Source organism: Mus caroli, chromosome 17 (assembly GCF_900094665.2).
Source record: "Mus caroli chromosome 17, CAROLI_EIJ_v1.1, whole genome shotgun sequence".
Classification (NCBI taxonomy): Eukaryota; Metazoa; Chordata; class Mammalia; order Rodentia; family Muridae; genus Mus; species Mus caroli.
In genome coordinates, this window is record NC_034586.1 from 46,596,338 (window position 1) to 46,612,341 (window position 16,004).

At 48.6% G+C, this 16,004-nt stretch overlaps 1 protein-coding gene across 1 annotated transcript in view; it reads left to right on the top strand.

Moving 5' to 3' along the window:
* The window catches only part of Kif6 (kinesin family member 6), a 291,689-nt gene that overhangs the window by 248,581 nt on the left and 27,104 nt on the right, over positions 1–16,004 (top strand). The window contains exon 16 of the mRNA XM_021149143.2: positions 3,957–4,007. Coding sequence (XP_021004802.1) covers positions 3,957–4,007 — 51 coding nt within the window. The remainder of the gene's footprint in view (positions 1–3,956; positions 4,008–16,004) is intronic.

The following is a 16,004-nucleotide window of genomic DNA, read 5'->3' on the forward strand; positions in this document are numbered from 1 at the left end:
GGGAGGGAGGGAGAGAAGGAGGGAGGGAGGGAGAGAAGGAGGGAGGTAGGAAGGGAGGGAGAAAAGGAGGGAGGGAGGAAGGGAGGGAGAGAAGGAGGGAAGGGAGCCCATCCCAGAAGCAGCCTGCAAAGCCTTGCTACTAGAATCTTAAGTGAGCTGCTGTCCTCAGGACCAGCTTTCCCTGAGTGAGTGATGGCTTACATTCAAAACCAAGCATGAGGCATATGGAAAACTCTTGCTTCCTAAGTGACAGGCTGCAGAATCAGTTTTCTTTCTCCAAGATGCTAACACTTGTCCCAGGGACTGCTCCGCTGAGAGAATCCATACATACGGCCTACAACTCACCCTCCATGCACTCTGATCAGATTGTGAGCGCTCCAATGCCCCCACCTCTAGAGTGTTTCTGTGAGGGGGTACAGGCTTAGAGTACCCCATCTGCCACCACTGCCACCCAACCCTTCGATGACTGGCTCGGAAAGGGAGAAGGCATTCCTTGCACATATCATTGTAAGTCAGTAGAGAAAAAGCTGCCAATTGCCAAAGTGGTCCCTAGAAAAAGGCTCTCCTCTCTTTCCTCCAGACCCTGCTCCTCAAGTCTTGCCCCAATCTGGGATCAATGCTTCCCTCTCAGGCTATCTCCTGCCTAGGCCGGGACTCCTCTGTTTCTGTCTCATCTCTTTCCTACCTCTATACAGGGAAAATATCCAGGAATCCTGGCCAAAACCCACAAATTTATCACTGTAGTAACGACAGCAAGCCTCATGCTGAGCGAATTCTGCAATCCCCCTCAGCTCCTCCTTTGCCAGAACCCATGGAGCCGCATGATCCTGCCGATTAGAGGAGACTGTTATCTTTGCCTGAAGAATGCCTCTGCTGGCAAGTGTAATTAGGTGTCAGCCATAAGGCTATTTTTGGGAAGCTTGTTTGGGGCTATGGCTCTCCCACCCTGAATGCCATATGGTGGGGGACGTCAGTCAACTCAGCAAAACTGAGCGTCGGGAATTACATTTTACAACGGCCTTTATCATATCATTATGTGATGTTATAAAGGCCCACTTTTTTCCCCCCTTAGGGGTGCCTTATTCTACGAGCACATTTGCATGTGTGTGGATTTTAGAGAATTCACAGTCCTGGTACAATCTTCCCTTTTTATTTACATGAGCTAGCCAGGGCCTGTAGGAAATCCTGACTCTTCTTACTCTGCTAAAGCCTGCTCCCCTCAGAACTGGGGAGCCCATCATTGCAGTGAGAAGCAGGGGAGCTGGAGATAGACTGCCTCTGTCTGTCGGACACTTGCTGCTGTGGTGAAGAAGGACAGGTTGAGAGGCAGCATGGGGGAAGGGTGCACGCTGACATTGGAAGAGAGTTTTCCTGGGAGGGATGTGGGGCTTCAAAGCGTGGTTCCCCCTTTTAATTTCCATCTTAATTTTTTATTCTTTAAATTTTAATATAATTACATCATTTCTCCCTTCCCATTCATCCCTCAAAATTATCCCGTGTCCCATCTTTCAAATTTGTGCCCCTTTTACTTAAGTGTATATACATAAATACTAACTACCCAGTCCATATAATGTTATTTGTATGTGTATTTTCAGGGCTGACTATTTAATATTTAGCTTCCCATAAGTATATAGTACAGAACAGTAGAAGTATATTCAGGGCCATTCCAGAAGTTGCTGGAAGGTCTGTCCTAATACCAAGCTAAATTTTATTTAATGGCTTTTTAATGAAACTTAAGTCAGCAGGCCCATCGTCCGCTTTTAAAACTTAACGACCTAATACAACACAATTTAAAGAAATGCTGCTTTGATAGTTACATCTTAGGAATAACATGAGAAAACATTTTTTAGAATCTTCATTTTCTGTAATTAAGCCACTATGCTTTTTTAAGAGAAGAAAAATTGTATGCACGTGAAAATGTAGTCCTTCAAAGCCAGGTTTCCTCCCAGCCCGCAACACACACACCCAGTGTCTCACCCGTCCCTGCTCAGAACTGGGGAGCAGCTATTGCTCAGACCTGCCCTCGGCCCCATCTCACCATATAACCTTCTCCAGTGTAGGGCAACATGCAGCCATACAGGTACCTAGGTCAGCGGTTCTCAGCCTGTGAGTCTCCACCCCTCTAGGGCTTAAACAACTCTTTCAAAGGGTCAGATGTCCCTCATATCAGATTTCATCTTACAATTAGGAATTACAGATACAATTTACATTACAGTATCGTAACAGTAGCAAAATTGCAGTTATGCAGTAGCAACAAAAACAATTTTATGGCTGTGAACCACCACAGCATGAAGAACTGCATTAAGGGGCTGAAGCACCAGGAGGGCTGAGGACCACTGCCCGAGGTGATCACACACCTGGAAGCGGTGCTCTGCCCCCACCTCAGGGATCACTGAAGAACTGTTGATGCTTAACCTGGAGGGGCAGTCGAGCTGGGGATAGTGTGGCACCCTCTGGGGTGAAGGTTGCTCCCTGCCTACAGGAAGTAATCCTCACTGATGCTGAGCCCAGTGCTGAGAGGTGAAGTAGAGCAGATGTGGACACCATGGGAATGACTTATTCTCTACGGCTTTCTCTGTGAAACTGGTTGGGGGAAAGGGTCTAGCTCGTTCTTTTGGTTGAAGTTAAGCTGAATGAGCTGTGTCATCCTCCTCCATCTTAGCCTCACCTAGTTCTCTCCTAAAGGAACGTCTCCCGGTGAACACACTGGCTACTCACCATCACCTTGGGGCTGTAGACAAAGGATCAGCGAGGCACGCCGGCTCCCCCCAGTGTCCAGAGCGCAGTTCCCACGTGGGACATGCTCTAAACCGCACTGAGATAGAATGAGTGTGTTAAATCTCACACTAACCCCAGAACTGCCCAGGTCTCCAGCTCCAAACTTTAGGATTTTCAAGACAGAGGAAGCCCAGAGTCACCCATTCCCAAATCCTTTAAGGATGGGAATGTTCATCCTAATAACCCACAAAATGCTCTTGCCTGGTGCTTTCTTGTTGCTGTGCTGGGACAGTAGGGCTGTCTGAGCTGTCACATCCCAGTCACCATCTTCTGGATGTTTCTCTCTCTCTCTCTCTCTCTCTCTCTCTCTCTCTCTCTCTCTCTCTCTCTCTCTCTGTGTGTGTGTGTGTGTGTGTGTGTGTGTGTGTGTATGTAGGTCAGAGGTTGGTGTTGGGTGTCTCTCTCCATCACTCACCCCCTCATATTTTTGAGACAAGCTCTTTAACTGAACCTGGAGCTTGCTGATTCACTGCCTGGCCAGAAAGCTCCAGGGACCTCCGATCTCTGACTCCCCAGTGCTGGCATCATAGACATGGGTAGGGTACAATGCCATGTGGGTTCTGCGTATGCTGTTTGTCCACTGAGCACTTTACCAACCGAGCCATCTCCTGGCCTCTCTGCTGAACATTTTCCAATTGCAAGTGTCTCCTGTGAGATAAACACCCAGAATAAGTGTCACACTGTGATCCCAGTTCCACAGAACGCTGTTGTTGACCTCCATCTATATACATTGTAACTTCACTAACATGACCCAGAATTATGTGTGCTTCATACCCGGCAATCAACTTTTCATACAGCTTTTTAAAAACTGACTGGATTGAAGAGAGGTTCTTATAAGTTATTAAAGAACCATATCATCCCTCCTCCTTTATTAATAATGGATTATTTAAGAGATCAGGGCCCCAGAAAAAATTGTGAATGACAGGCTTACATGATTAAACCATAAGATGATTGACCCCCAAGGTGAGTCTCATGCTGATATGCTAACGCCCATCTTCACATTCTCCTTTCCAATACAATCCAGGATGCAGAAGGGCTCTCACTGGTAAGCAATGCTGCCAGGGTCTCCCCAACTCTAGATTTTGTTTTCTGTCTTAGTTTGCCAGGTTCTTCTAAAGTGAAGTCTTCTTTCAGCCTGTTTAAAACGCTCTGGTGGTTTTTCTTTGTGTCTCTGACAGGTCAGCTGAAAGATGCCATCAACCAGCGGCACCTACAGCAAGTAGCTCTTGGTGAGTGCACTGCAGAGACTGCAGGATAAGGGGGGTGTGCACTGAAGAGACCCCAGGATAAGGGGGGTGTGCACTGCAGAGACCCCAGGATGAGGGGGGTGTGCACTGCAGAGACCGCAGGATGAGGGGGTGTGCACTGCAGAGACCCCAGGATGAGGGGGGTGTGCACTGCAGAGACCCCAGGATGAGGGGGGTGTGCACTGCAGAGACNGGGGGTGTGCACTGCAGAGACCCCAGGATGAGGGGGGTGTGCACTGCAGAGACCCCAGGATGAGGGGGGTGTGCACTGCAGAGACTGCAGGATGAGGGGGGTGTGCACTGCAGAGACCCCTGGATGAAGGGGGTGTGCACTGCAGAGACCCCAGGATGAGGGGGGTGTGCACTGCAGAGACCCCTGGATGAAGGGGGTGTGCACTGCAGAGACCGCAGGATGAAGGGTGCACTGCAGAGACCGCAGGATGAGGGGGGTGTGCACTGCAGAGACCCCAGGATGAGGGGCTGTGCACTACAGAGACCGCAGGATGAGGGGGTGTGCACTACAGAGACCGCAGGATGAGGGGGGTGTACACTGCAGAGACCCCAGTATGAGGGGGGTGTGCACTGCAGAGACCCCAGGATGAGGGGGTTGTGCACTGCAGAGACCCCAGGATGAGGGGGCTGAGCACTACAGAGACCGCAGGATGAGGGGGGTGTGCACTGCAAAGCCCTCAGGATGAAGGGGGTGTGCACTGCAGAGACCCCAGAGTGAAGGGAGTGTGCACTGCAGAGACCCCAGGATGAGGGGGGTGTGCACAGCAGAAACTCCAGAATGAAGGGGGTCTGCACTGCAGAGCCCTCAGTATGAAGGGGTGTTCAGTGCAGAGACTCCTTGATGAAGGGGGTGTGCACTGCAGAGCTCTCAGTATGAAGGGGTCTGCACTGCAGAGACCCCAGGATGAAGGTAGGAGCTGCCCAAACTAATCCAGCTAAACATCAAGTCCTGAACACCTTGAAAGTTGAAGGAAGCCAAAGGTTGGGCTCTGTGTACCTTCTCTGAGCAAACCAATGCTCTAGCCTGTGTGCTTGCACCTGGATGTTGGCAACCGCCCTTTCCACTGCTTCCTTATCTCCCCAAGTTCTCCTGTCCCATCACCACCTGAACTCTGCTCCTCAAAAGAGAGATTCTGAGCTTCCTAGGGGCAGTGCTAATCTCCCCTACACAGCAACCTATGGTAAAAACAGTGACCAATTCACCGGTGTCTCGGGTCTTTTCTTCATCACTACATTCGAAGGAGGTCAGAGCATCATCCAGATGGGGCAGACTCAGTGGCCTGCCTGTCATGTGGCTTGCTAGAACTAGACGAGGACCCCAGGTCTCTCTGAACACTGCTGTGATTCCCAGCCTACAACAATGGTTGACTCACTTGAATGCATTGATAATGTCAACACTAAACCCACATAGTCATTTCCCAAGGGATCTCCTGCACCTCCAGTGGCAGACAGATGCCAGAAGTGTCTCATTTGATGTGGGACTCAATGAAATTGCCTGGAGAAGAGTGACATTCTCCAGAAGGCTGGTGAAACAGATCCCTGGAAAAGCCACCAGCTGGTTAGGACTCAACCACTTTTATGACAAAGAGCAGCTCCCCCTTGTGATAGCCTGGGTCCTGCAGTGCCTCACAATTGAAGAAACCCAGTACCCTGTGCTCACTTTGGGCATGTCACTGGACTGGAGCCATCCCACCTGTCCCTCACACAGGGGACTTCTCTAGCCTTCATAGTGTTGACTCATTAAAGGTGACACCAACGTAGAAATGCCATTCATTCAAGAGGTGGTTTTTTAACCTTGAACCTGGAAAAGCGTGCCCAGACTTTTTGGTCGTGGGCTGGCAGGTAAGGGCTGCTCTGTCCTCTGTGCTCCCCAGGCCAGGACCTCCCTGGTCTGATTCTCCCTCCTAGGACAAGCTCCCGCTGGGCCTTCCTGTGTGTTCTTAGAAATCCTGTGCCTTAATTTCTCTGCCTGCCTCCCTGGGGCCTTCTACACTTCACAGGTGTCAGAGCCATGCCTGCAGCCATCAGCAAACTTCAAACGCAAGGCACACGGGCTAGAACTCTAATTAAGAACTTCAGAAAGACCTGTTTCCTTTACAACCATAGTGTCCCAATTAGAGACAAGGTGTTAGGAGTTACAGCTTTAAGGACTGACTCCTGGTTGCTGTCCATGTGCTTTAGGAGATTGTCTAAATATGTGGCCCCTAGTGACCCCAGTCCAGGAGGAGTTCTTGTCTATGAAGGGGGATTTCTCCTCCACCCTCACCCTACAGCTGGCACTTGTGTCAAAAGCTAAGGCAGAGGGCTTCCAGAAGAGAAGTAGCACTCCTACTATGTCGGCATGGTCTGCTGTCTGCTATCATGTCCTGTCATTTGGGCTTCTAGTGCAAGAGTTAGGCAGTGACCAGATGGCCGATGTCTGCTTCTCTGTCTTTCGTTTACACTCCCTCCACCTCTTCACTCTGCCTCACCCTTCACTTTGAGGCATGTGGCATCAGTATTTCTGTATGTTGCTAGGTTTCTATGGAGGGTGGTTGGGCGACTGGTTGGGAGTACCCTGGGAACTAAGCAGGGAAGCTTGGCCCAGACATCCTACATAAGAACCCATCTCTATATGGAAAAGCAGACGAGTGTCCAAGGAAGTGCATACAGGAGCAACCCCATGTCCCAAAGAAGAGAGATTTAGCAGTAATATGAGAGGCATTGTTTGAAAGAGGTCATTGCCTTGCTGAAGGAAGCCATACCCAGGGGTATACAGGAGCTGGCTCATTCCATGTCACAAGAACTGACTGGGGATGTGTCAAGAATATGGAGGGCTGTTACTCAACTGCTCAACACAGCTGACGTTGAAAATCAAATAATGTGCATCTAGAGTTACATTATATTTTAAAGCAAAAGCAACAAAAGCTTAAATTTCATTCTTTGCTAAGTTATTATCTGTGCTTGTGAAGTTACCAGCAGCTATGGTGCCTCTCTGGGGGTGGATGGGGGTCTGCACAGTGCTTGTTGCTCTATTTCCCCAGGTTCAAGTTTATTGACACCACACAGCAGCTCAGAGTCAGCTATGGTGGGAGAATCACATCAAAGGGATAGGCAAACCGTCTAAACATGGACTCTGGGGCCTTTGCTAACAGCGCCCACCTATTGACAGTACCAATAAGCACCCCATGAGGTCGGCTGCATGTGTGTGTGTTCACACGTGCATGCTGAAGGTTTTCTCCTCCCTCCGCTGGCTACAAATACAGATCATGGCTTTCTTTTTATATGTCCTGCCCAAAGTATATGCAGGAACTCAAACGTCCTCACAGCCTTGGTTCTTTAGAAAAATCAGTGGACAAGGAAACTCAGGAAGACTTTGGCATGAGGCACAAACAGCATCCAGCCCAGTGAACCGCCTGGGTGTGACAGCCTGAGAGATCCAAGGTGGCCTTGAAGAGACATGTCAATGGCCACTTGAAGGAACATCTACAACAGACATGACTGATGGGCTTAGAGGAGCACTAAGAGGTCTCACACTCTGATGTGCAACTCAACACCATGGTGTTACGTTAACACAGGCATTACTTGGAGAGTTGACAGTGTGGGTGCAACTATATTATCCTTGCTACCTGGAATGATACAGTGGTTGATGGATCAGTTGAGGCAACCATCCAGTGTTTTTGAGGAGTTTCACAGCATGTCTCTGTGTATTTTCTTATTTATTGTTCACAAATCCCCAAGAGGTACCTATTTCTTCTCTAGCCTTCATATCACTAGCTCATCAGAAGCAATGAGGTGGGAAAACTAGCCAACCTGGAGTCAGTTTTTAACCTCGGGCCTGGGAAACAACAGTTGTGTTCAAGCAAGGCTGCTCTAACCTCTCTGTTCTCCAGCCCTGAACCTCACAGGGATGGTCTGCCCTGCTGGTCCTCACATAACAGTTAAGGCCCAAAGTGGTTATAGATGCAAAACCAGATAGCCTGGTTGATTCAGGCTGGGCCAGCTGCCATACTGACTACTCGACAATTTGCCTGGCATTCTGGTGTCTGTTTAGGGGCACAGAGCTAAGGTCTGGGAGTCTCTAGTCTATCTAGGAAAAAAAGACAAATACTAAGGAGAGGTCAGCTTTGAGTTTTCAGAACCAGTGTCCTTTTCCCTTCCGTACACAAAGCTAGCTCAGCCTCAACCCCCTTCAGGAAGATCTCCGGAGCCTCTTCTCCCAGGTCTCATTTTTCCTCAGTCTTGTGTGTTTGTAAGCTCACCAGCTTCATTTTATAATGACTAATAATTTCCAAGCTATATTCCCGCATTCAAACGTGAGCTCCTTGAAAGCTAGGTACACAGGAATTCAGGGGCATGTCCCCAGCAGCCGACATAAGCAGAAAACAGGCCAAATCAGTGTGGGCCAGCAAATGCTTCCCCAGACGGCTTCCAGACCCACACATCTCACAAAAGTACAATGAGACGTTTGAAACATAAAATAAAACAAGTCCATTTAAAAGAAGTGGCCGGGGTAAGTGCTTGTGGACCCCATAGCTGAGCAAATTACACACACACAGGCGATAAATTTGGCTCTCTCTTGTCTAGCTGCAGAACAGAAAGAAGCACCCAGAATTCCTGAGTTTCCATTTTCTGACAGCAGGGAGCATACTAACTAATTTATCTGCAGAAATAGAATTTCTCCCTGAAACTAAACACAAGGCAGAATTTATCGTGTGGATCCTCATGTAAAGGACACCAAGTGACACTGAGTGATGTCTTCAGCTGCAGTTTTACAAAAGACATCCCGGTGTTGTTCAACCAGATGATTCTTGTATCGACCCTCCATAAAAGCGAGAGGTCTGACATTAAAGCATAACTCACAGAAAGTGTTTATGTGAGCAGCCAGGATAATAGGATCCAGGTACCCTGCTTCCTGACAGCCACAGCATGGGGCTGATAAAAGTGAGAGAGTCTTCGGAGGGTAATGTGCCCACCGAGGCCCCACCTCTCCTCTGGAGCACATATTCTATCAAGGTCTAGGTCACATCCCGATCACGATCGATCGAAATTCTAACAAGAGCTGTGATTAGAACTTTAGAAATGCCAGAGCCCAGGGAGGCTCTTAGGGAGGGAGGGACGGAGAGAGGCAGCCAATCAGAGCAGGGCACTAGCCCTGGCATGTTCCCTTGACCCAACCCTGTGAAGACATCAGTCTGTCAATGCTGTGGAGTTGCTTTGTCTATTGTTTCTTTTGTATTTATGGTAATGAGAGACCCAAAGTCACCACTGGCATGTTCTAAAGACACCCAGGAGCCCCTAAATCCTACTATTCCAGGTCCTTTTCCCTCTGCCCCACCCCTATCTTGCTAGCCTTGGCAACATAAGGAGCCCTTGGATCATCACCAGCCTGGTGTGCTTTTGAAGGTGAACCCCGGCACCCTCAGAGGGCCTTAGGAAGTCGAAAGGCCTCCTTGGGCTGGGTCCTACCTTATTGACTTCCCTCAGCTTTTCCTCCAAGAGCTCTGCTCCCTTAAGAAACTCCTGCAGTGACCTCTTGTGGCTCCTGTTCTTCTTCAGACAGCAGACGCTTTTGCTTGCCCCGTTTGATTAAGATCCTCAGGGTCTGCCACAGATCTGAAAAGAAGATCAGAGACAAACCAAGCCCAGATACTCCCTGGGTCTCACAGGGCGCTCAGCGTGATTGAGGGTGTGAGACCAGTAGCTCACAGTCATGGAGCAGGCACACTGCTTGAGACAGAGATGAAGGGGTTCCCAGCAGTGCATTCAGTGGACTCTGAGAGACCAAGGTAGTAAAGGTACCCCCAGGACCACTAGTGACAGTGGGCAGGACCAGCAGGCAGGTATCAGGGTTCCATGATGCCCCCCCACGACCAGTTCAGACAGAACAACGGGCCTATTTGTTGTTAAGTTTGTATCCGTGGGAAGTTCTGCAGATTTTACACAACTCCTGTCTGTGGCTTTCTTGAAAACTCTCAAGTTAGACAGTCCACACTGCCCTTTCAAGAGTTGTCTCTACTCTGCGCATCCCTCTAGGATGTGACAATTTCCATCCCCATACCATTACACAGAGCATCTCTATGCTAGTTTTGCTGATCCTGTAATATCCAGCACATCTTGGGAAGGGGACGGTTTATCTCACCTTATAGATCACAGTCCACAACCAAGGGAATCCAGAAAAGCAGCTCAAGCTAGGAATTTAGTGTTGTGTTTTATAAAAATAAAGAGAGAAGGAATATGCTTGGTGGAGGTGTAGTCAGGTATGGGGGAAGGGCATGCCTCAGCAGGCCCATGCTGAGACATCCCTTCCTCCTGAGGGGCCAGCCACAGGACAGTATAGTATAGAATACAGTTTATTCAGGGCATGGGGAAGGGATTGTAGGGAGTAGAGACAGAGAAAGGTAGAGAGAGAGGTGGGGTAGAGGCTGGCCATGAGCATGTGGAGAGAGAGGGGGGAGGGGAATGGGGAGAGAGAGGGTAAGTGATAAGAGGACAAAGCAGGAGCAAGAAGGTAAAAGACAGAGGAGGGGGTGAACAGCCCTGTTATAGTTTGTCAGGTAACTGTGGGGCAGAGCCTAGAGGCAGAAACTGAAGCAGATACCGCGAAGGAACTTTGCCTCCTGACTTGCTCCCCATGACGTGTTCAACCTGCTTCTTAACCAACCCAAGATCACCTCCCACCTGCACTGACTGTTCCTACCTCAATCAACAGTCAAGACAGCATCCCACAGATTGGCCCACAGGAAAATCTAAGAGGCCCTTCTTCTCCGATGGTTGCGTCTCCGAAGCCTGCGTCAAGATGACACAGAATATTTCTTCAACATTGAGGCAAGTGACTGGCACACAGCACTGGCTCCCCATAGCATCTGTTGATCCACCAGTGAGATCTATAGCATTACAATTTTGCCTTCCGAACGTGCCAGGCAGCTAAGGGGCTCTGGGCCTGAATTCCAATATCTGTAAATGATGTGTTTGTACAAATTAATAGCCCAGTACCCAGCACAGCCCCTGAGACTTAACTGCATTCATTGATGGCTCATGGCATGAACTAATGGCTCTCTCCCTCTTTCATGCTCCTCAGCAACAGAGCATGACCTCCACAACTGCAGTTGTCTTTGGGATGCATGCCACTGTATGTGGACACGGGTGAGGGCTTGGATCAATTATAGAACATCTGTCCTCTCAGAAATGCGTGGGAGAGATGTCAATTCCTTGGAATTTCAGAGAATCTAAAGGAAATTATATGACAACAGATGACATGGCATCTCAGAGGTTCCAAGTTAGGGAATTCTCTGAGACCAGCTACAAAGGCTCACCACTTGCGTGGATTCAAGCCCACCCACCGCTGTGTGTGAGAATATAGGATGAAGTACAGTGAGTAACTGGGGTGCCACAGTTGAATTTCCAGGCTCAAGAGGAAGGCTAGGGGTGAGAAGGCCCCAGCTCACTTTCCTACCCACCGTTGAAGACTGTGGCTTCAGTCTCCTGCCTTCATCTGGATGTCCTTCCCAGGGCTGTGGAGAATGAAGACTGTCCCCCCCAACATCAGTCTTGAGCTGCAGTTCTCTCAAGGGGAAGGGCACTCACCCTGTGTGCCGGTCAGGGCTCTCAGGAGAGCAGAGCAAGAGTAGAGGTGGATGCATGGAACAGGTTAATTATGACGGACTGATTGTAAAGGCAGAAGGGTCATGTGATCTTCAGTCCTGCAATCAGGAGGCTCAGGAAAGCAGGTGGGTATGGTGCCAGTCCAAATCAGAATGCTGAGAACCAGGGACAGCAGTGGTGTGAGTTCTGACCTAAGTTTTAATATCTGAGAACTAGAAGCTCTCGTGACTATGGGAAGATGACAGATGCACAGAGCCCAAATCCACCTGACCTGTATGTCTCTACAGCCCATCCTCAATGGATTCCATGGTGACAGCCCACATTGAGGAGGATGGCTCTTCCTTTCTTAGTCCATTTGAGAACACTTTCACAGATTCACAAGCAAATGATATTTTACAAGCTATCTGAACATTCCTCAGCCCTTAGCCCAGTCAAGTTGACACAGGAAGTTAACCATCTCACCTCACGAGCAGGACCAGAAGTATGGCAGACACCTCTGTGATCTACTAGGCCTGTAACCCCGATCTGTCAGTCCTCTCAAGCGTCCCTTTGCTTGTCCCCAGGAGACAGAAAAGGAGATGCTCCATAAGCCGGCCTCCCTTTCAAGTGATGTGTGTCTGTGAGAGGAGTGGACACAGCAGGTGCTCAGCAAATCAGTGGCAGCAGGGGACAAAAGGAACTGAATGTCCAGGCAGTAGGCACAGCCCGCTCACCACTGGAGCTCTGAGCCGTCAGCAGCACTGGCAAGGCTGGTAGAGTCCCCTCATCTGATCACCGACAGTTATGCTTCCTTGCAGAAACACTACAGAGCCTCAGGATAGGGTGGCTAGTTACCAATGCTATCTTTCCTGCTAATCCAGACCTCATATGTGCTCCTTTGGATCAATAAGACATTTAATCAAGCATCCAGGAGACAAAACACAAACCTCTTTACTTCATCTTCTAGCCTAGAACATCTTCTAATGCGCCTAGTCCAGAAAGACACTCAACCCAGCACTGCTCTCACAGTGACAGACAAACAAGCCAACCAACTAAACAGAAAGTGGTCCCCAGCAGGCCAGCAAAGAGATGAGCTCAGACTGGTGCGTTTATCCAGTGAAAACCAGAATCCACAATACATGTTCTAGATCCAGTTTAGTGATGGAGAACTTAGACCTGCATTAGTGATTGGAAGAAAGGGGGGCACTGAGGTGTATGGAGTGTGCAGCAGAGTTGAGCTCCAGCAATGGTGTCCCTTTGTGTAGTTCCCAGTGTCTCAGTGAGGCTTAGGGGGTGTTTACATTTCATTGTGTGCTTGAGACATGTGTCCAGGTATATGGTCCCTGAAACATTTATAAAGGGGACACCTGTGCAGCCTCTTTCCAGCTCAAGAAGTTACTTTATGATTAATAAAAAAAAAGTCTTTGTATATGTGTGTTTGTATGTGTGTGCATGTGTGTGCATGTGTGTGTGAATAGGCACATGTATGTTACCGTACACTCCGCAGTGCATGTGCAGAGGACAGAAGACAACGTCAGGTGGTGGTCCTCACATACACCATGTTTGAGAGGAGGTCTCTTGTTTGCTTCTGCACTCACCGGGCTAGCTCAGACCCAAGCTGTGGGGGATTCTCATCTCTGCTTCCTATCTCACCACAGGAACGTTGCTTTTGAAGATGTGTGCTACCATATCTGGTTGTTTTTGTTTTTGTTTTTTTGTGGTTCCAGGGACTTGAACTCAGGTCTTCACACTTGCAAGCAGGTCATAACACATGCTTTACTCACTTATGCAATCTCCTCAGCCCTGCTCAGACTTGCTTTGTTTTGGGTTTTGGTTGGTTGGTTGGTTGGTTGGTTGGTTGGTTGGTTGGTTGGTTGGTTGCTGTTGTTTAATAAGACCTTTGAAAATTCCTCCTGAGGTATGACTGTAGCACCCTCGCCTTCAACTCCTCTGAGTCTTCAACTCCTCCGAGATTGGCCCTGCCTCCCTACCCACCCAGCTTTCTCTTCTGTTTCCCACCCAATCTGAGCTGCCCGTAATGATGCAGTGCTGCCTGGGATGCATAGGGGCATCAAACATGCACAGTGGGAAACTGAACGAACCGTGGAGAGAAGGCTGATGGCGAGCGTGAGAATCACAACATCTGCAGAGAGATGTGGAGGAGAGTGGATGGTGGATGCCGCAGAGCCTCCCACCAACTCTGTAATGGTTTACTAAGAAACAAGAATGGAAACAACTATATTAAATGATTTGGAGCTTTTATTTTGTTTTGTTTTCAAAATAAAGAGGTGGCACAGAGGGTTATTTATACCATATAAATATAAATTGAGCTTTGTTGAAATTGTTTCTGATAATCCCCCAAGCTCAATGAAAGATTAGACTCCATGGGCTTAGAATTCAAACAAAAATTACTGTTTTTTTCCGAATCACCATGATGGCTGCCTTGATAATAAAGTGAGAATCCCATGCCTACTCAAATTCATCCTAAGTAGCCTCACTATGACTGTGTCAGGTTCACTGACTTAAAGGGAACAACATAAATGTGCCAGTTCTCATTCCTGCCTCCAAGCATGTGGCCAGTTATGTGGGCTTAACAGTGCAGAGAGCACACCCAGCATGTTGAACAGTGCAGAGGGCCATGTATGTGAATATCACTATCTTGGTGCGTGATCTCTCTCTGTCTCTCTCAGTGTGTGTGTGTGTGTGTGTGTGTGTGTGTGTGTGTGTGTGTNGGTGCGTGATCTCTCTCTGTCTCTCTCAGTGTGTGTGTGTGTGTGTGTGTGTGTGTGTGTGTGTGTGTGTATGACTCTCTCTCTCTCTCTCTCTCTCTCTCTCTCTCTCTCTCTCTCTGAAATGTTTACAGGATGTTTGGCTTCTCCATGTCAAACAGAAACTGAGTGACCACACAATTCAACTGGTCATTCATTGTTCATCACAGAAACAACAAAAACAACCAACTAAATGGTTCTTTGTACATGCCTTTAATTCCAGCACATGGTAGGAGAGATAGGCGAACCTCTGTAAGTTTAAAGCCAGCCTTGTCTACAGAGTGAGTTCCAGGACAGCCAGAGTTACACAGAGATACCCTATCAAAAAAAAAAAAAAAGTCATGATTTACTGCAGTTCTCCGAAGAGAAGACCGAGCTAAGGCCATGTGTCTGTGCTCAGCTGCTCTCACTCTAATTCCTTCCTTGCTCCACCCATTAAGGCTCCATTGCCACAAGAAGAGGCTGTCAGTAAGGAGGCCAGTTGACACAGATGTCCCCTATCTGATACTGTTGTGACATGTTTGTGACTGGACTCTTCCTCATTTGGGGTCTCTGGAGGTCTTCCACCTCAAGTCCTTGACTGGAGGGTATGTATTTTATTTGGACAGCTATGCACCTCATGTGACCAGAGTTCTTGACAAGAAGTATATATGGTAGCAGTCATATTAGGTATTGTGAAGTAAATTGAATTTAGGCTTATTATTCATAAAGGTGTAGGCAAGTGTAGAAAAGCCAAAAGGGCCAACCTAGCACCCCAGGGGTACAATCAAAGCAGAAAGTATTGTCACCCGTAGAGCCGTAGGACCAAGGCATATGTGAGCAGTAACTGGCATATGGAGACTGGGAGGGATGCGTCGAAACCTGGGCCATGGGACACAACTGAAGCTTGAATGTGACAGTCAAGTCGAGTCCCTGCAGAGACAGCTCCTCAGCTGTCTTGCCGTCTGTCTTCTCTCTCCCCTCGGGTGCCTGCTAATGATCTCCACTGACTGATTCCAAGCAGGATACCAGGCTAAAGAAGCCCACAGCAGCCAGAGCCCCAGGGTGAAGTGGGAGGGGGGGACAAACAGAAGTGAGCATGAGAAGCAATGCCGTGAGGAGCAACAGGACTGTCGCAAACCGGGGAAGCCGTGCCTTACCCATGGTTCACTTTTCCTGGGGTCCTGTTCCATCCAGGGGGCCTTATTAAAAATGTTCTTGGTCTCCTGGAGTGTGCTAGAGGATCTAGGGGTGTGCTGAAACCAGCTCACACCAGCTCATTAGAGCCCACTCTGTATATCTTTTCTTGATTCAGAAACAATACACTCATGGCTCGAAATCACCCAGGAGGCCAGAGTTCACTCCTCACTCAGGCACACATGGACCGTGGGGTGCCCACCGAGCTTCCTGTTGGCCTCTTCCAAGCCCTACTTGCTGGCTCTGATGGAAGGGAACAAGTCTCCAGACACACATCCCTCCCCCCAGCCCCCAATTAAGAGAAAGCTGTGGACTGGGGAAAATGGATAGTTTCTTTTTCTTTCTTTCTTTCTTTCTTTCTTTCTTTCTTTCTTTCTTTCTTTCTTTCTTTCTTTCTTTCTTTACTTTTCTTTCTTTCTTTCTTTCTTCTTCTTCTTCTTCTTCTTCTTCTTCTTCTTCT